The sequence below is a fragment of the Cricetulus griseus genome, assembly GCF_003668045.3.
Source record: "Cricetulus griseus strain 17A/GY chromosome 1 unlocalized genomic scaffold, alternate assembly CriGri-PICRH-1.0 chr1_1, whole genome shotgun sequence".
Lineage (NCBI taxonomy): Eukaryota > Metazoa > Chordata > Mammalia > Rodentia > Cricetidae > Cricetulus > Cricetulus griseus.
The window spans coordinates 189,028,005-189,049,223 of NW_023276807.1; the positions used below are offsets into that span (position 1 = coordinate 189,028,005).

The 21,219-nt window shown below is 43.6% G+C and overlaps 2 protein-coding genes across 3 annotated transcripts in view; both read right to left on the reverse strand.

Annotated features, from left to right (window-relative positions):
* Positions 1-7,486: 7,486 nt before the first annotated feature.
* LOC100774928 (protein kish-B-like) lies at positions 7,487-9,273 on the reverse strand. Its single transcript, XM_035452362.1, has one exon. It carries the CDS (start codon positions 8,538-8,540, stop codon positions 8,316-8,318), a length of 225 nt encoding a protein of 74 aa, XP_035308253.1. The 5' UTR covers positions 8,541-9,273; the 3' UTR covers positions 7,487-8,315.
* Positions 9,274-10,367: 1,094 nt separating this feature from the next.
* Rft1 (RFT1 homolog) overlaps positions 10,368-21,219 on the reverse strand; it is a 39,875-nt gene continuing 29,023 nt past the window's right edge. For both annotated transcript variants that reach the window (XM_035452361.1, XM_027389583.2), the window contains 3 exons: positions 17,706-17,811; positions 11,306-11,555; positions 10,368-10,800 (listed from right to left, as the gene is read on the reverse strand). In XM_035452361.1, the coding sequence (XP_035308252.1) occupies positions 10,633-10,800; positions 11,306-11,555; positions 17,706-17,811 (524 nt within the window). In that variant the 3' untranslated portion in view covers positions 10,368-10,632. The remainder of the gene's footprint in view (positions 10,801-11,305; positions 11,556-17,705; positions 17,812-21,219) is intronic.

Sequence of the window (21,219 nt, forward strand, 5' to 3'; positions counted from 1 at the left end):
GGTGGTGGCATACACCTTTAATCCCAACACTTAGGAGCTGAGGTAGCTGGCGCATCTATGTGAGTTCAAGGCCAGTCTGGCCTACAGAATGAGTACCAGGACAGCCAGGGATACACAGAGAAACCCTGTTGAAAAACAATAAACAAACAAACAAAAAAGGTATTTGCCTATCTTCCTTATGAACTTTGTAACTTTGAGGAGCTGGGGATCAAAATCAGGGTTTTACACACGTGAGGCAAGCATCTGCCCTAAGCTACATTCCCAACCCAACTTACAAAAGTTAGGACTTCCCCTCCTTTTGGAGAGAGACATGGTATGAAAGAAGATCTTTACAAGAACGTGAAAAACATTTGTTTTAAACTAGGGGATTCACATGAAACTAGCATCACTCATTCCCATGATTGGACGGGGGCAGAAGGGAAGGGTGGAGAGTGGCAGAATTGAAGCCAAGAGTCTCTGAGACAGGTGCGCTAGGTAGCTCCTCACAGAGAGAGCCCAGGCCAAGTCTTAAGTTACCAATACTTATGTGGCCAGAGGAGTACACAAGGCTGTTACTGTTATTCTCACCACCAAAGCCATCCTCCTTCTATAAAGGGGAGTATCTTTGAGACTTGTTTCCATGGAGAAGCCTCAGTTTATTTTAAGCAGGAAAGCTAAATGTGTGAGACTCCTCAAAATTCTTCTTGGGTACAGTGAGGCAGCCTGCCCAGTGTGTATGCAATCCAGCCTAAGTGTCAGAGGCCATGTTTGTTTCATCTGGGCTTTGGAGTGCTGACCCAGTGATTGGAAACTGTGGAGGGCCTGGTCCAAAATATTAACAGCTGAGCAGGTGGGAATTAGTAATGAGAAAATGCATGGTTACTTCTTGAAACCAGAAGGTGGGGCACAGGACGGAGTCCTGGGCGGCTGTGCAGCTGGCCATCTTTAACAGGGCTGGGCTGTTACAGCAGCATTTGGTGGACAGCATGGGGAGAGGCAAGCTGAGAGGCAGAGCCTGTAGTCAGCTGCAAAGCCTCTCTCTACCTGGGAGTAAGGATCTTGTGGTCCTGCTCCCATAGAATCAGAAGTCCCAGGCTGCTGGTGCCAGGAGTAGAAAACAGAAATTGTGGGTGTGGGCATGACTGGCCCTGGCCTGCATTGGAGGAGGTTACACTGAGCTTGGCAGCATCATAGTCACGTGGACATGTTGAAAAGCTTATCCCTGAGCTCTGCTCCAAACAGCTTCTGAAGGTGTGGAACAGACACTGGGACCCTCCATTTCTGAAGCTCCTGCAATCCAGGAGACTCTGAGGAAGGCATCTGAGGACCATAAGTGGGCATGTGGTGGCAGGGTTCTAGGGAAGAGATGGGGAAATCAGTAAAGTAAAAGAGCCCATGAACTCTGATGGCCTAGGCCTGTGTGCTCAAAAGGACAGCACGAGGACAAGGGAGTAAGAGAGCTGCTTTCCATGTGCTCTCTCTGTCACCCCATGGAACTACTCATTTTCCTGAGCCAGCCTGACCCAGCCTTACAAAAGCACAGTTGAAGCTATAGTTTTAGAGGACCTCTAGTTGCCTAGGACACCTTGTATTAAGAAACTGTTCCTGAAGAGACGGTTCAGAGGTTAAGAGCACTGACTGCTCTTCCAAAGGTCCTGAGTTCAATTCCCAGCAACCACATGGTGGCTCACAACCATCTGTAATGAGATCTGGTGCCCTCTTCTGGTGTGCAGATATACATGGAAGCAGAATGTTATATACATAATAAATAAAATCTTTAAAAAAAAGAAAGAAACTGTCCCTGAATAGATGCAGAAGCCACTAGCCCTATGCACTATCCCAGCTACTCAGGAAGCAAGAGGATCATAAGTTTTTTGTTTGTTTTTTTAGAGACAGGTTTTCTCCGTGTACCCTTGGCTGTCCTGGAACTAGCTCTTGTAGACCAGGCTGGCCTCCAACTCACAGAGATCCTCCTGCCTCCTCCTTCCCAAGTGCTGGAATTAAAGGCATGTGCCACTACTGCCTGCTGAAGATCACATGTTTAAGACCAATCTAAGCATCTTTTTTAAAAAAAATTAATCAATTATTTATTCAATAGTTCCCTCCCCCAGCACTGATATTTAAAACTGAGTACCAGTACTTAGTACTAAGTCATTAGAAAGAACTGAAAAAGCTTCAGGAAATAGCAAGAGTTGATTCATTTTCTATGATCAGCTGGTCAAATGGAGGCTTCTTTGGGGACAGTGGTAAACAGAAAATGCTTCCTTGTCTCAGTCACTGCTTCTAGTCTCCCAACCGATAACCCTGGATTGCACATACACTCAAGTTCTCTTGGGGAAACCCTCAAGCTCCCAGAACATGGCAATCTGTGCTCTCTTCACTGAGAACGATGCTCTCTTCAGTTCCAAGATGGGCATAGAAAAAGCACACTCCAAGCTGGATGGTGGTGGCGCACGCCTTTAATCCCAGCACTAGGGAGGCAGAGGCAAGAGGATCTTTGTGAGTTCGAGGCCAACCTGGTCTTCAAAGAGAGTTCCAGGACAGTCTCCAAACCTACAGAGAAACCCTGTCTCAAAATGAAACATTCCTGTGGCCTCAACAAGGTCCTTTCAAGCTCTCAACTCACAGGTGATCTCTGACTCAGGACAGCAGGTGATGTACATCTACATTAATTAAATCCTGTGTTTGTCCCAATCATCTTGACCTATCATGGCAAATAGGGATAGAACTCATGGAAGAGAAAACCCTGTTCATGTAAATAACTTGGTAAAGACTTTAGATTTCATACTTGTCTTTTGTTTCAATAAAACATTGCTTTTTTGTGAAAAAAAATTAAAAAAGACAAGGGCCAAATACCATACCAATTGTTACCTTTTTTCTGTGGTGTCTCGTCAAGGACGTGCTTCTTAGTGATAATATGGAAATGAAAGAGCAGGTCGAGGAAGCCAAAGCTGCCTTACCAGAGGCTCAGGACCAAGAATCTGTTAGGTCACTTCAAGCTTCTGATGTTTCTTTCTCTGAGTCCTCTCCCCAATCTTCGGGGATGAGGCTGAGGAAGGCAAAGAACTTCAACTCGAGAAGGACATCCTTAAATTAAAGCATAAGCTTAAAAAATGCTCCCTTGAGCCTGGACCCCCTGCTTGTGATCCCGAGCATTCTAGCTCTTTCTGTCTTCCTTCAGATCCTCCTTGAAGAGCAGAGGGGCAGAGAGAAGTTCCCAGTCATAGAGACAGTTAATCCCCAAGGCCAGAGTCAGAGAGAGCATACCCCTCTTAACTTTAAGGATATAAAACAACTGAAAGAGGTGGTTATGGCATACGGGCCTCACACCCCTTTTACTCTGGCCATTTTTGAATCCTTTGTGGCCTTGAATTGCACCCCCAGTGACTGGCAGCAATTATGGCATGCTATGATGTCAATGGGGGGATTATTTGATTTGGAGGGGTGACTACCAAGAACTATGTTACCAAGTGGCGCAGTGCAACACAGCTGCCAGTTTCCCCGGAAGGAATTTAGAAATGCTTACTGGCACAGGAGCCTATGCAGCTCTAAGCCAGCTGTACATGTGCAGATCTCAGCGGCTGCTGGCCATGCATGGAAAGCATTACCTAATAAGGCCTCAAGAGACCAACTTTCTAAGGTCCTACAGGAACCATCTGAACCCTATTCTGAGTTTGTGGATCGGCTCCTACAACTTGTAGGGCATATATTTGGGGATGCCAATAATGCCATGCCTATATTAAAACAATTAGCTTTCAAAAACGCCAACAAGCACTGCAAGGAGGCTTTACAGCTTCACAAGCCCAGAAGCCTCAATGATTACATTCACAATTGTAGAGATATAGATGGACACCACATTATGGGACAAGTTATCACTTCTGCTATGCAGGGAAATAGGAAGGTCAGTGGGGGGGGGAGACCTAAGATATGCTTTGGATGAGGGCAAACAGGCCATTTTAAGAAAAATTGTCCTGCTAAGGACTCTGTTACACCCCCTCACCCAGGGCCAGGTCTTTGTCCCTGCTGTAAAAAAAGGACATCATTGGAGCAATAAATGTCGATCAAAGACTGATGTACTGGGTAACCCTCTGCCACCTCCACAACAGGAGTTGGGGGTCCACTCTGGGCCCCTCACTCCCAGGTGTACGGAGCCCTGGATACACCTGTTTCCCATCCTATTCAGGCCCTACCCCAGAGGAACCCCTTTGTATCCAGGACCTTGTCAGAGGTACTCCAGAAAGCACAGGACTGGACCTCTGCTCCTCCATCAGAGCAATATTGACTCCTCAGATGGGACCCCAAGCTTTGGGCACAGGAGTCAAAAGCCCTTTACCACTGGGCTCAGTTGGGTTGATTTTAGGAAGGAGTAGCACTCTACTTCAGGGAGTTAGAGTCATTCCTGGAGCCATTGATGAAGATACTGAAGGAGTGATCAAAATTATGGTGGAAGCTGGCAAGGGAATCACTGTTATACCCCAAGGAGCTAGAATTGCTCAGTTAGTTTTGTCTTCTAAAATTACAACTAATAACCCCTTCCTTAAGCCTGTAAGAGGAGAAGGGGGGTTTGGATCTATGGGAACTATGGCATGTTGGGTGTCCACTTTGGAGTCCAGACCCTTGATGACCCTGATTATTGAGGGACAGATCTTTCAGGGACTCCTAGACACAGGTGCAGATACATCTGTCATTTCCCTCAACCATTGGCCCAAGGCATGGCCCCTGCAAGAATCAGATAGTAGCTTACAGGGTATAGGCATAGAAAAGTCACCTAGTAAAAGACACTCTGGCATATTTCAGCCCTTCATTTTGCCTCACATCCCGATCAATCTTTGGAGCAGAGATATCCTAAAAGCCATGGGGGCCATACTGACCACACATCCTGTACAGCATATGCTTAGGGAGCAAGGCTATTGCCCAAGCAAAGGGATCAGAAAGAATTTGCAGGGTGACCCCTGCCCATGTCGGATAAACATCTGGTGCAAAGATCCCCTGGATACTGGAGAGGATTGGGACATTTTTATTGGGGGCCACTGATCCCCAGCCTCTCATACCTCCAATTCCTTTCACCTGGAAAAATGCTGAACCCGTTTGGGTAAAACAATGGCCGCTATCTAAAGTAAAGTTTGAGACTGCTCATGCCCTGATCCAGGAACAACTCAATGCCAGTCATTTTGTCCCTTCTACCTCTCCCTGGAATACTCACATATTTGTTATTAAGAAAAAAAAATCAGGTAAATGGATTACAAATTTATTACAAGACCAGAGACAGGTTAATAAGACCATGATACTCATGGGTGCCACTCAGCCAGAGTTGCCAACCCCTGTGGCCACCCAAAAAAAACTGGCACTTGCTTGGTATAGATTTAAAGGATTGTTTTTTCACTATTTCTCTACACCCTGCTGATTGTCAGCACTTTGCTTTCAGTGTTCCATCTTTAAATTTAAGAGAGCCTTAAAAGAGATATCAGTGGGTAGTTTTGCCTCAAGGCATGGCTAATAGCCCTACTATGTGTCAAGTTTATGTTTCTCAGGCTATAGAACCAGTCAGACAAAAATATCCTCGATTGTATAAAATTCATTATATGGATGATTTATTGTTGGTTGCACCAAAAGAAAAGCTATTGCTATCTGCCTTTGGGGATCTTCAGACCACCTTAGGATTGGCTGGCTTACAAATAGCACCAGAGAAGGTACAAAAGGAGTTTCCATATCATTGCTTCGTAATGGGGTGCACCCTCAAAAGATTAATCTTCAGCTGGACACCCTTCAAATATTAAATGATTTTCAAAAGTTGCTGGGAGATATCAACTGGATCAAACCTAGTTTAAAAATTACTACTGGGCAACTTAAACCTCTTTTTGATATTTTACACAGTGATTCAGATTCCAACTCTCCTTGAGTCCTTACTACGGCAGGACGGGAGTACATCCATTTGATTGAAAAGGCCTTAGAAGGGGCTCATTTGGATTATATAAATTATGCCCAGCCTTTAAAATTATTAGTATTTTGCTCTGCTCATGCTCCTATGGGAGTTTTTGGCAAGAGAGTCCTATTCTTTGGGTTCATTCTCAAGCCTCCCCATCTAAATCAGTGGTATCCTATCCCCAAGCTATAGTTGCACTCCTATTTAAAGTACAAAAGTTTGCCTTACAAACTTTTGGTAAGGAGCCAGATCAGGTTGTTACACCTTTGTCCCGTCAAGAAAGAGAGTGGCTACAAAATAATAGCTGTGATTGGGCCATTTCTCTCTCTCTTCTACCCAGAGTGATTTTGATAATCATTACCCATCCAATAATCTGGTTTCCTTTTTTAAGATGCATCCTTTGATTTTCCCAAAGATTATAGTCTCTCAGCCTATTTCCAAGGGGGTGAGTGGTTTTCATGGATGGTTCTTCAAAGGGTACAGCTGTAGTTATATCTTATCCCATCATTAAGACAGCCAAAACTGCTGCAGCTTCTTCCCAAATGGCTGAACTTTTAGCTTTGTCCATGGCCCTACAACTCTTCCCCACGGGGGCACTAAAGATATATACTGATAGTCAGTATGTTGCTCACATTATCCAACGCTTGGAGCCAGCTGCCTATGTCGCCCCATCTCCAGGGTACAAGAGAGTTTGTTACAGACACAGGGTCTGCTATGGCAACAGAGCGAACCTGTATTTGTGGGACATCTTAGGACCAATACCCCTTTGCCAGGACCCCTCAGTGAAGGAAATCGCACGGTCCACAGCTATACTCAAATCATTATGGTTTTACAAGAGCTCACTAGAGTACAATCCACACATAAGCGCTTTTATCTCAGGACAGGGTCCTTACGCTTCCATACTGGGATAACTAAAGAACATGCTGTTCAAGAAAGTGTAGAATTTCTTCCTGTGCTTCACTTGGGAGTTAATCCCTGAGGACTTTTGCCCAATCACATGTAGCAGATGGATGTAACGCATGTGCCATCCTTTGGTAAATTACAATTTGTCCATGTTTCTGTAGATACTTTTTCCCATCTGGTATTCGCCTCTGTCCATTCTGGTGAAAAGGTGAAAGATGTTAAGAGCCACTGTCTACAGGCTTTCGCTATCTCTCAGTCAGTTGCCACGGCAGGCATGCTGGATAAGCTCTCAGGGGACGTTGCCTCTGCCTTAAGTTCCCTAAATAATATCAATTCTCTAGTACAATCAGCAAACTTCTCTCTTAATTCCCCAAATTACACAGCTCAACTGGCTACTCAATTTATTAAGATTAATGAGACCAGGGTGCCTCCCCTTTCAGGAGACTCCCTCTTAAAGGGGCTACTGCTGACAGGTCAATTAACTAAGGAATGGAGTGGGTCACTAGCCCTCGGGATTATGGCCCTGGGCAGTGCCCCTTTAGCCTTAGTCTGCCCTTGCCGCATGGGAAGGAGGCCAAACCAGTGCCATTTTCTTTTCTTTTTTTTCTTTTTATTTATTTATTTATTATGTATCAACATTCTGCTTCCATGTATATTTGCATACCAGAAGAGGGCACCAGATCTCATTCAAGGTGGTTGTGAGCCACCATGTGGTTGCTGGGAATTGAACTCAGGACCACTGGAAGAACAGTCAGTGCTCTTAACCTCTGAGCCATCTCTCCAGCCCCCAGCACCATTTTCAAACATAGCAAATCATGCTTTCCTTGGTAGCGGATAACCCCTAGGTGCAGGTATGGCTGAGCCTGCAAGACAAGTGAGCAATCAATGACAGGTAAGACTCTGTTAACCTAAGACAGAGGGTCTTTGGGGCCTGGGCACACTTTTCAATGATGGGTAAGGCAGATGTTGATGTCCTGGGCAACCTAAGACAGATGCTCTATTTGTTTATATATAAAAGGGGTACCTGTTGGGCCCTTCCCCCATAGGGATCTCCAGACCAGCTTGTGACTAGGAGCTTATCTAGCAAGTACTTCTTGTTTCCCTCCTTCCGTTAAGGCCTGAACTCAAGTTCCTGTTATCCGCCCATCCTTATTTTTGGAGGGGCCTGGGAATATAAACTTCTGACCTGGGTAGTATTCCACCATGCCTGCTGACTGGTATATAAGGCTTCCCTCCTTTTGTAATAAACGGCCTTCTCCTTGCATGAATGACACCCTTTCTTGTCTTAATTTAAATCCTCAGGCCCCTCGCCCAAAACTGTAAGAAGTGTTATAGCACTGGTGCCACAGTGACCATGAGTTTTCCCCACGTATGGCAGGCAGATGCTGCGGTGTCATGTTAGGGATACTGATGATTTTAGCTGAACTCTCCTACACTGGGTCCAGGTTTCCGACAAGTTCTTCATCTTTATCTCCTTGGTTGGCAGTTGATGAGTGGTATACTTTGGAGTTCATTTGATAAACAGGATGTAAAAGGCCATTACAATGCAGGCAATTGCAACAGCAGCATGCAGCCGGGTCCCAATCACATCAGCTTTGTAAAACACACCCCAAACTCCTTTCTTCTCTGAGAACAGCCAGGTTTTGAGACAAGTTACTTTCTTGAAGTAGGCACAGGTGCAAACAAAGAGCAAACCAAACACCAGAATCCCATCCAAGAAGTACACATTCGCCATGGTGGTAGTGCCGGACTGGGATGAGGGGTCCCAGGTCAGCAGTATCAACGGCAAAGGAGGTGGAACCCGGCTCCCCCAATCTAAGCATCTTAATAAGACTTTGTCTCAAAATAAAACTCTTATAAAGAGCTAGAGGTATAGCTCAGTTTTACAGCACCTGCATAGCTCTCCAGTGCCGTAACAGAACAAAAACCATGGGCCCCAGTCTTGCTGTGCTACTGACTCTTGATGTTTGGGCCTCTTGGCATTTGCTCCAAGAAAACGGTTTTAAATGATGCACTGGCTGGCAATGTGGCTCAGCAAATTAAGATGCTTGCCACATAAGTCTGACAACCTAATTCAGTCCCTGGATCTCACAGAGGAAGAAAACCAACTCCTAAAAGTTGTTGACTTCCATCAGCACATGAGTGTCAAACTTGCACACATTCACACTCAATTAAAAAAAAAAGATAAATGCATGGTGTAGGGAGAACCCTAGCCCCGCCCAATAGTCCTGGGACAGGTGCCAGGTGGACCCGGGACTTGCCCATAAGGGCGTGGTGAAGGAAAGCCAGGGTGATGTAAGGGAGCTTCTTAAGGGCTGCACCGGAAGACCCTAGTCCCTTTTCTGGCCGTGCTTGCTGGGTTCCTGTAACCTCGCTCTGGCCTGCGTTTTGCCCTGGTGTTTTCTTGAATAAAGAGACTTTACCTTCCCGGATTACAGTTCATCTTTTGGCGCACGCTCCAACCTTTATTCATCAGCATGGTTTTTGTTATTTGTTTTGTTTTTTGTTTGTTTGTTTGTTTTTGAGAATCATTGGCCTTAAATTCACAAAGATCCACCTGCCTGTGCCTCCTAAGTGTGAATGCTGGGACTAAGGATGTGTGCTACCACTCCTGGCCCAATGCATGCTCTTTAATACACAAGACTAGTCGCCCTTGTTGGCCCTCTAGAGGCAAATATGGAAGTTCTAAGGATATTGTGCCAGAGGATTATTAACTATTGACAGTCAAGATAAAGTTTGTGCATACAGTGCCAAAGGGAAACCATATCAAAAAGGGAATTAAAAGGTAAAAAAGAAAACTATTTTACAACCCAGAGAAAGGCCTGATGATCTCACCTGCAAGAGCGTCGTGCAGGGTGCAGGAAGCCTGACTCATGAATGAGGGCCTGCCACTCTTGTTCTGCGCTAGAATACAGTTGTACTGACCAGTACTGGAAATAACGGGTAAGTGAAGACGGTATGACTGATTCTTGCCACATGCAATTTATCCTGTTTTATTTTAAGGATAAAAAGAGGTGTCTATGTAAGTGTGGTCATCACCTGTGAGACTTCCATGGCAAAATTAAAGAAAGCATCAAAGCAGCACCCCTTAAGGGACAAAGTAGCCCTCTTTCAAGTGGCTAGATCAAAAGCCATCTGACAGTTCGCATACACTCTACAGTTAAGAAATCCTGAGCCTATTCTGGGACAGGAGTTGCTCTGGGAGATACAACATGACCATGACAGCAAAGATCCTCCCTAACTCCTTCTGGGAAATATGATCCGAATCTCTTGGTTTTATCATTGTGAGGGCTGGGAAATGGATATAGTTCAGTGGTAGAGAGCTTGCTTAGCACAAATAAGGCCCTGGGTTCAATCCCCAGGACAGCAAACATTATTTCAAAAATACTTCTGAGCAGGATTTTTTCTTCTCTAAAAACTAGAACCACAGAACTGACACAGGGAAAGCCACAGTTCTTAGACCACACTTTGTTCTTGTTTGGTGTGTAACTTCAGGAGCTCCTTAACAGACTCCTGTGATAGTCAATGGCTACATTGCTTCTTCTTGGCCAAAAGATGACTATTACCATCTAAGACAGAGTTTATTAGAAGATGTAACTTCAAAGGTCAATCACACGCAAAGGGAACTAATTCATTAACAAAATGGCTTTTGGTCTTCACTTAAAGCCCTCCTTTGGTTGGAAGACTTTGACTGGGTGGTCTCTTCTCTGCTACCCCACTTATGGGGTGACTCTCACTCCATAGCAGGACTTTTGCACAGCAACACATGCTATTCAAGAAACACTCCATGGTGGGTCCAGGTACCAAAAGTCAAAGCATCATCAAAGTCATGTCATTTTGTCACTGAGTCTGGATCTACCCAACTGAGTCCTGAGAAAGTTGATCAGCTTGGTCTCTGTGAAGAATGCTGTCCCAAGGGTCACTCCTAAGCAGATGGTCCCCACAGCAATGTGTGCCAGCCTAGCAGGCCAGCCCTGCTCACAGCACAGGAGTGTCTGGGAAGAGAAACTAGTGTTACTGCCAGGAAAACCAGGGAAAAGTTATCATCCAACTTCTTTTTTAAGGTTTCTTTATTTTATTTTATGTTTATAAACATATGAGCACGGTGTGTGTGTGTGTGTGTGTGTGTGTGTGTGTGTGTGTGTGTGTGTGTGTGCCCCATGCTTAAGAGACTAGAGAAAGCATCATATCCCTAGAATTGAAGTTACAGATGGCTATGAGCCACCATATGGATGCTGGGAACTGAACCTTGTCCTCAGAAAGAGCAGTAAGTGCTCTTACTCACTGAGCCATCTCTCCATCCCTATCATCCAGCTTCTAAGTCAGATAAAAGACACAGTGATGAGGTTAGGTATTAGGTACTGCTTTATAGGTCTGGAGAAGATGTAGCAGACAAACACTTGATCAGTCTGTTCAGGCTGGGTGGGAGAGGGAAGTCTAGAGGGAGGACCATTGACAGACTGTAGAATCAAGTTGTTTGAAAGTTGAAGGGGATCTTACCTCTGAAACACTAGTAATGCCACCACTGAGGGCAAACACCCCGAGAAGAAATGGTGAGAGGTTCAGGCCAGCCAGGGGTTTGTGGGGGCTCCTCTGGAAGTAGTGGTGGATAAAGGAAAGGCTCTGTGTGATCCGAATGCACATGTTAAAGCAGTTGGCCAAAATGAAACCCACACTGCCACACCAACTGGTCAGGAGGTAGGATAAGACCAAAAATGAGGAAGACAGTGCCAGCATGGTGAAATTGTACCTGGGGAGACAAGCAAAGTCAGGAGGTAAGTATCTTGCCCCAAGACAAGAATATTACACACAAAAAAGTGGCCATATCAACTCACAGAAAGATCTAAATTCCCATTACTCCAAACGAATTCCTATAATCCAATGTTTTTATAGGTGTTGTGGGCAGGAACGGTTTGTTCCGTTCTTGTGCTAGATTAAACCCAAGGCCTTACATATGTTAGGCATGCTCCTTTGCCTCCATGCTTTTCCTTTTTTTTAGACACAGGGTATCACTTTGTAGCCTACACTGACTTTGAACCTCCTGAGTATAAGGATTATAGGCCTGAACTACAATACCTGGCTTAGCCCTTGGTTATTTTTTGTTGTTGTTTTGTTTTGAGACAGGGTTTCTCTGTGTAGCTCTGGCTACAACTGGAACTTGCTTTGTAGACCATGCTGCGTTAAATTCGCAGAGATCCACCTCCCTCTGTCACCTCCCGAGTGCTGAGATTAAAGTTGTGTGCCACCACCCCCAGCTAAGCAAGCCTTCTTTACTGAACAACATCTACAATCCTCAGGCCTTAAACTCATAATCTTCCTGCCTCAGGCTACCAAGAGCTAAAATTACACGTGTGTGCTTCCATGTCCTGAAAAACCCATGTTTTTATAACCCTGAATACTACATAGTTAACATGGAAATGTGACTTTTTCCTGGCCCCTAAACAAAACATACAGAATTAAAGATACTTAGACTTTTTTTTTTTTTTTTTTTTTTTTAAGACAGGGTTCCTCTGTGGATTCCTGGCTGTCCTGAAACTCACTCTGTAGACCAAGCTGGCCTTGAACTCAAAGATCCACCTGCTCTGCCTCTTGAGTTCTGTGATTAAAGACACGTATCACCACCACCTGGCAATACTTGAACTTCTAAGGATAATCATTTATTAGGTGATAGTTTGTAATCAAAACAGAAAAGTCCTTTTCAGCTGAAATCTTTCATGAATGTGACCTGGGTAATAATGCCAACTCAGTAAAGGAATGTGAGGGGTGCTAAGGACACTGGCATGCAATTAATATGCATGACTCCTATCCTGAGCAGCTTAAATTTGTTCATCAGAGATATGAACGAGCACAGTGAGGGTGAGAACTCACCCAAGGACTAAGGAGCATTCCACTTGGCTAATGGATGGATGCTTCAGTAATTCACCCTGCTTCCCTTGGGAAGTGATGCTCTCGGGAACTGACCCTCACTCAAAGCAAACAAATAGGCCTCCAGAATGAACTGTGAACAGTGAGCAAATCCTGGACACTTCCTGATGTTTTCCTGATTGCTGACTTCCCGAGCTCTCTACAACTCTAGTGCTGTTTGGACTTTGGAGCCGAATAGTTATGCTACTTCTTTCACCACTGATTTCAAACACCCATCTTCAGGGTTCTGCAAAGGAAAGAGCTGAGTCTTGGCATCATAAAATTAATGCTCAGTCCTCAGAAAGTCTGTGATGGAGCCATGAACCAAATCCCCAGCATCTGGGTTCTGCCTATTTCACAGGAGATACTCTGAATATATAGTTGCTGAGAGAGTTAAACCCTGTAGGTCTCCAGGCTGTGTCCACAAGTTAGGTAGCCTCTGAGGCCACCACCCTGGTTCTGAACATCAGAGGTGGTAAGAAAGCTGTTGTGTGTTCAGTGAGTAATTCATCTGACTACAGATCATAAGAAAGCCACTATGATCCTGAATACCTGGTTATAGGTCTTTGGACTGACCAAGGTCATGGCACTACAGAAACCTGTATTAAGAAACACACACACACACACACACACACACACACACACACACACACACACACACACACACACACACACACACACTGTATTCCAACAAAGGATGTATAATTTCAGCCAAAAATTAATAAAGAATGATCATTTACTTCTCAGGAGAAAATCTGTTTTCATGAGAAATGAACATACAAGAGCTTGTATCTCCACACTACTGCTCTGAGGTTCCTAGCTCCAAATCTTCAGATATAAGTGTAGCTCTTAGCCCTCATTAAGAAAACTTCTCTTGGGCTGGAGAGATGGCTCAGAGGCTAAGAGCACTGGCTGCTCTGGCAGAGGTCCTGAGTTCAATTCCCAGCAACCACATGGTGGCTCACAACCACCTTGAATGAGATCTGGTGCCCTCTTCTGGTGTGCAGATATACATGGAAGCAGAATGTTGTATATATAATAAATAAATAAATAAACTTTTTAAAAAAAAAAAGAAAGAAAACTTCTCTTTGCAATAGACAGAGACCATTGCAGAAAACCATAGCTAATCAAAATGTAGAGCTGTGGAGCTCAGTCCCAACTTATCCATCTACAACATAACTCCCACACATGAGGCTCAGGGATTTCTGCAGAAGAGGAGACAGAAAGACTGTAGGACAAAGGAACAGGAAGTTTACTGTGACGTTGTGTTCCCTAGAAATGGAAGTCTTACCAACATGGCTGCTTGCACATGACCTGAACAAAGACAATACCAATGGCCATGTTAAAACAGACAGGGGAAAGCCAAAAAGGCTTCAACCCTACACAAAGAACTAAACTACAGGCAACTAAGTGTTGTGGAATATTATTTTAATTAGGCAAAGATGTGTTACGTTTGTTTATGCTGCAGAATATTACTTTAACTGTATAAAGGTGTGTGACTTCTGTTTATGCTGTATTTGTTTAACAATGTATGGATGTGTGTTTAATTATGTAAAGATGTGTTGCTTCTGTTTCACCTTGCCTGCCTAAGGCACCTAACTGGTCTAATAAAGAGCTGGCCAGCCAATAGCTAGGCAGAGAAAGGACAGGTAGGGCTAACAGGCACAGAGAATAAACAGGAGGAGAAATCTAGGCTTGAAAAGAAAAAAAGGAGGAATGAGAGAAGGAGGAGGAGAAAACAAGGGACATGCCTGAGGCCAGAATCCAGGTAGCCATTAGCCAGACAAACATAGAGACAGCAAGAAAGTAAGAAAAGGTAAAAAGCCCCAAGGCAAAAATGTAGATTAAAAAGAACAGGTTAAGTTATGAGAGCTAGCAAGAAAAGAGCTAAGCAAAGACCGAGCATTCAAGACCAATAAGTCTCTGTGTCATGATTTGGGAGCTGGTAGGTGTCCCAAAAGAAAAAGCCTGGTACAACTAAGGAATGCTCAGAGTGGGAGAAACAGTCTTTCCTAGGGAAGAGCACACTAAATGGTTATCCAATACAATACCAAGTGGTCAGCCCACTTGGGACATAATACAAGTATCATGAAGACTGAGTAGGTTGTATTTATATATTTAGTAACACACACATCAATTAAAGGAAAAGAGGCCATAAATCTGAAAGAGAGCAAGATGGGTGGCACATGGGAGGGTTTGGAGAGAGGAAAGGGAATTGGGAAATGATATAATCTTAAAAATATTATATTTTTTAAAAAGAAAAGAATGCTACCACCTGCTGTCTAAATTTCTTCATGATCTGGTCATAAGACTTTCTGTTTCTCTTAAACAGTTCAAATGTGTTTTAGTATTGCCTCACCTCCTCCACATTAACATTGAAATTACTGTTAATTAAAATTCCCTCCCTGGGGCTGGAGAGATGGCTCAGAGGTTAAGAGCACTGGCTGCTCTGGCAGAGGTCCTGAGTTCAATTCCCAGCAACCACATGGTGGCTCACAACCACCTTGAATGAGATCTGGTGCCCTCTTCTGGTGTGCAGATATACATGGAAGCAGAATGTTGTATACATAATAAACAAAATAAAAAAATCTTAAAAAAATCCCTCCCTGACTATTGGTGCACACCTTTAATCCTTAATTTAAGCTGTTGGGTCTCTGTGAGTTCGGGGCCAGTTTGGTCTACATAGCAAGTTCCAGGACCACATAGGAAGAAATGCATAAAGGCAAAAGTGTGTAATGTGTGGTAGAGTCCTAGTTTACACACTGCCACATCTCTCACTTAGCATGCTTTAGATTAATTTTATTTTTAAATTACTCAGTGTTAGAAGCAGCTTTCAAATATTGAAATATGGTATTTTTCAAAGTTAATCTTTTTATCCATGGGGAAAGCAGTTCTGCAGCTATAAACCTAAATGGCTAAGGTAACAACTATTTTAAGATCAGGGGTTGTGATCTTCTAATAGGCTAACGAATTAATTCAGTAGGTTATAATGTGTCTTTAAGGCTTTTAAATTATATTTGTATTTATTTAGTTTGTTTGTAGGCATGTCTGTGTGTGTGTAGGAGAGTGCACATGTGCTGCAGGGCACATGTAGAGATCAAAGGACAACGTGCAGGGAGTCACTTCTCTCCTTCAACCACGTAGGTCCCAGGGCTAAAACTCCAGTGTTCAGGCTTGGCAGCAGGCACCTTTACCTACTGAACCATCTTATCTTAGATGTAGTTCTTTTTGAAGAATGAGATACAAGAAAATAAAAATAATTAATGTATCCTGTGCATAAGTGAGATGCTTTTTGTTTCGTGGACTCCTGCTTCTGTCATATGCATTTACATGTGCACTGATCATGATGTGCTCAGACCAGCAGTTTCCATAGCTTCAGATTCAGAGTTGCTTGGTGCTTGTAATGAATAGTTTCCCTAGCTTAAGTCTTCAAAAATTCCAATCCTATTGACCTGGGAGAAGACCAGAAGTCCCTAAGACAATGGCTTCCATCTGGGCTAGCATCTTGGCTACACTCCAGTCACTACACAGCAAAGGCACTAGGCTCCTATGTTCAGCAGTCTAAGATGAGAAGAGAGGTTGCTGAGAAGGGAGAAGGACTCCCTGACTCTGGGTTACCCCTTCCTCACTCCACTCCTAAGACCAAGCCTCTGAAGTTCTCAACTGTACTCAAGGTAACAGAGGCAGCATGGAAAGCTTCAAAGATCCAGAAATCAAGGGACAGTGGATAAATAGGAGGGCCACTTGCCTCACCACTCAGACCACCCTCTAAATTCTCTCTCCCTTATCATTTTTATGTTTCTCATCTTACAATGACATATTATGATACTGCCCTAATATTTTTGGCATTTAGGATACAAAAAGCAGACGATCTTGGGTATGGACCAAAGAGATTAAGCTATTTCACATCAGAATAATGAAAGGGATTTTAAAATACACATACATCCCCAAGGGCCTACTGACTGACTGTACAGATGTGATAGGAAAGAGTAGTACAAGTAGGGCAAACCAGAAACTCTAGGCTGGAGAGATGGCTCAGAGGTTAAGAGCACTAGCTGTTCTTCCAAAGGTCATGAGTTCAATTCCCCGAAACTACATGGTGGCTCACAGGCATCTATAGTAAGATCTGGAGCCCTCTTCTGGCCTGCAGGGATACATGCAGACAGGACACTGCATACATAATTAAAAGAAAAGAAAAAAGAAGCTCTGATTATAACTAACTCCATGGAAGATTTTTAATCACAGCCAGTGTTAAAACTACTGGTGAAGGCTCCAAGGCAGGTGCCCAATCTGGAGTTAAGAGGTAAGAAAAATTTGTGTTGAAATATATCTGTCTTTGAGCCTTCTACTTAGGAAAGATGACACAGAATCCTGAGATTCCTGGAGAACTACAAATCCATTTCTTAGGGACAAGAATTTGCATATATATGGGTACTTTCCCTACATCTATATCTGTGTACCACATGTATGCATTGCCCAAGGAGGCCAGAAGAGGTTGTCGTGTTAGAACCCAGGAGTTACTAAAAATTGTTAGTTGCCACATGTGTGCTGGGATTTGAACCTGAGTCCCTTGAAAAAATAGCCAGGCTCTTAACCACTGAAAAATCTCTCTAGTCACTAAGAATTTGCCTCTTGAAAAAGCAAAGTAACCCCCTGGAGTTGAGGCTCAGTCTTAGGGTCTGAGCAGGGATGCAGTGGAATGAAGACTAGCTTTTCCTAAGGTTGTCTGCACAACTAACAAATACAACTCTCCCAGGGTGATACCCATCCCCCATTAAAGGAAGCCAAATACTGGCCTCCTAGCCCCATTGTAGGAAACACTAGGTAAACTGTGCCAGAGCAATGGTGGTCCTCAGGAGGTACCACACCAGTAGTATAGTGTGGCCTCTGAGAAAAGTGTAGACAAATCCGTGCTCAAAATGAAAAGAAAAAGATGAGCTGTTATTTCATTTTGGCCAAAGGCCACGATTAAAGGTGTACTTTCTATGTTACCCACCTGTCAACCTCCTCTTTGCTCATGGCAGCAAATGTGAAACACTCAGTCACACCATTGATTGCAAGCAGGAGGACATAGAAACAATAGGAACACATCAACACAGGACCTACAAGGAAACAATCCGCAGAGATTGTTAGCTCCACCATGTGTTCAGACAACTGGGTCATGGGACCTGATGGTAACAATGGGAGACTGCATGCACACCTGAGGACTCCCAGGATCTCATGGCACTGACTACAACACTCGGGTAAAATCAAAAGGACAGTGAGGAATACATGCACAGATATTGTACTGAACAACCAAAAGCTTATCGGCCCACCAAGCAAAGCTTCAAACATTTTCAATCAGCAGAGAGGTGATGCTTGCTAGTTTGAGCACTGAAGACACCAGTATGTATGTATTAAGGGAAGCTCAATTGAACAGGCTGCAAATACCCTTTGAGAATAGCCAGGGCCCAAGACCAGCAACAAACTCCTGAGACAGAACCTTCACAATCCACAGTGAGAACCAGAGCCCCAATTGGTGCTTTTTCCTAAAATAAAGTGATATGGTGTTACATCCAGCAGTACATTTTTCTCTGTGTAATAGTCCTGGCTTTCCTGGAACTCACTCTGTAGACCAGGCTGGCCTCGAACTCACTGAGATCCACCTGCCTCTGCTGGGATTAAAGGTAGGTACCACCACGGCCTGGCTCCAGCAATACATTTTTAAGGCCAGTGGGATGATTCAGTGGGTAAGGGTGCTTGCTGCCAAAACTAAATTAGCTTTCCTGACTTCCAAACATGTGTGGCACCTGTACACACACACACACACACACACACACACACACACACACACACACACACACACACACACACACAAAGTGTAATTCTTAAAAATTTCAGATCAGAGATTAGAAACTATATCATGGAATTGATTCCTCTCTTTTCAGAGGGCTATTATAAAAAAATAGATGAGCAAGTAATTTCTCTTTCTTTCCTTCTCCCCTGCCCCTTTTTTGCTGTTGTTGTCATTTGGTTTTGGGGGAACAGTGTCTCACAGAGCCATGGCTGACCTCAAACTCTTTATGTAGCCAAAGATGACCTCCTGCTTCTACCTCTTGAGTATTAGCTCTTTCAAGCATGCAGCACCATGCTTCCTGAATGAGCAAGTTCTAATAAAACAAATGATCATTCAAACTGCTACCCAGCAATTCCACCCTAGGTATTCATCCAACAGAAATGACTGCACATGTTCACAAAAAGTGCAGTGATTCTATTCACAACCGTCCACACTGACCAGCAACAGAAAAAAGGATAAGCAAAGCCGGGTAGTGGTGGCTGCCTTTAATCCCAGCACTCAGGAGGCAGAGGCAGGTGGATCTCTTTGGGTTCCAGACCAGCCTGGTCTACAAGAGTGAGTTCCAGGACAAGCTCTAAAGCTACACAGAGAAACCCTGTCTCAAAAAACAAACAAACAAAAAAAAAAAAAAGGAAAAGGATAAGCAAACTATGGACCTTCTATTCAGAGTAATACTTCTCAGTAAGAATACTTTTAAAAGGGGGATGGAGAGATGGCTCAGCAGTTAAGGGCACTTTGGTTTTTTTGTTTGTTTTGTTTTGTTCTGAGACAGGGTTTCTCTGTATTGTTTTGGAGCCTGTCCTGGAACTTACTTTGTAGACCAGGCTGGCCTCGAACTCATAGAGATCCACCTGCCTCTGCCTCCTGAGTGCTGGGATTAAAGGTGTGCAACATCAACGCCTGGCTAAGGGCACTTTCTGTTCTTTCAGAGGACCCTGTTCAGTTCACAGCATCCACATATAGCTTATATCTGTCTAAATCTACTTCTGGTGATCCAACACCCTCTTATAGCCTTTAAAGGCACCAGGCATGCATGCAGTGCATATACATACATACAGGTAAAACATTCATACTTATAAAATTTCAAAAAGAAATTATTTCAAAAACAAAAAGAAAGAAAAGATTTCTGGGCATTGTGGTGCAGAGGAGGAGGTACTCAGGAGGCAGAGGCAGGCAGATCTCTGTGAGTTCTAGGTTAGCCTGGTATACCAAGGATACATCATAAGATTTTTCCTCAAAAACAAACAAGATAAGAAAAACAGAATCCATGTATTAACAAATGTCAAAAACTTTAGACTAAAAAAGACACAAGAGTGTACAAGATGTAAATTTTTACTGGCCTGAAATAAATTTACCTATTTGTCTATTTTATTTATTATCTGTTATTTATTTATTTATTTATTTATTTATTCATTCATTTAAGACAAGGTTTCTCTGTATAGCCCTGGCTGTCCTGGAACTTGCTCTGTAGTCCAGGCAAACTACAAACTAAGGGATCAAGTTGCTTCTGCCTCCCAAGTGCTGGGATTAAAGGTGTGTGCCATCACACCCAGCTAATCTGAAATTCTTTTTTAAGAGCAATTCTGTTGCTGGGATGTAGCTCAATGGTCTAACATGCACAAAACCCAGGGTTTGATACCCAGCACCATACATACACACACATACACACACATACAAAAAATAAATAAATAAAAAAAAACAAAACTGATTAATCTTGGGCTGAAAGTGATAAGGGTGTTTGCTTAGCAGGTTCAGGGCCCTAAGTTCAATTCCTAGCACCTAAATAAACTGGTATGTATAATATATATGTATATATATATTATATGTATATGTATAATATAGTGATAAAGCCAAACCATGCATATGACATTCATTTCTACTTAATGGAGGAATCATTTCTAGGCAAAGTCAAATTTTATGAAAATACTTAAGTGATCAGGAAAAATTGATTGGGATGGGCTGGGGAGAACAGTGATGTGAATGCTTCCTGACCCAAGAAATTCATCTGGACATCCAGCACTAGTAAGAGCAAGAACAAGAGAAATGGGGTAAGTGGGAAACCCAGCAGGCAATGTGTGCAGAGGCCCTGATGCTACCCAGACAGGACATGAATGAGCTTTGTAGGGTGATAGCTTGGTGACAGCTTGGTCAAAAGTAGAAGGCAATGAAGCCAGGAGATGGTGGCACATGCCTTTAATACCAGCACTTGGGAGGCAGAGGCAACATAATGATGGTAGTTAATTTATATATCTAGGATGAATTACTCTTCCAAATGAGCATAATGATTGGACAGCCCGTCTTGGCAACATCTTGTGGTTGTGTTAAAGCAGAGGCTGTTTCTTGGGGACTGTTTTCTAAGGGGGCAGAGCAGGTATGAAACAGTTGGATCCCCTATCTCTACACATAAACTTCCTAATGGCTTCCTAATGAGGCCTCCCAAGCAGTTGCCTGATGAAAATGTACTGCTTAAGGCACAAACCCCAGGGAGCCACAAATCATATCACAGGCTTCACAGCAGGTATTTCCTCAAATTTAACAACCTTTGCACTGGTGTAGAAACAAGGTTCTCCCCCCCACCAACCCCCGACCCAATACCAAAAATCTGCTACAGTTCCCATTGTGGCAACTGAAACACGGAAGTGTAAAATTGTAGTGACAGGGCCCTTTATATGGA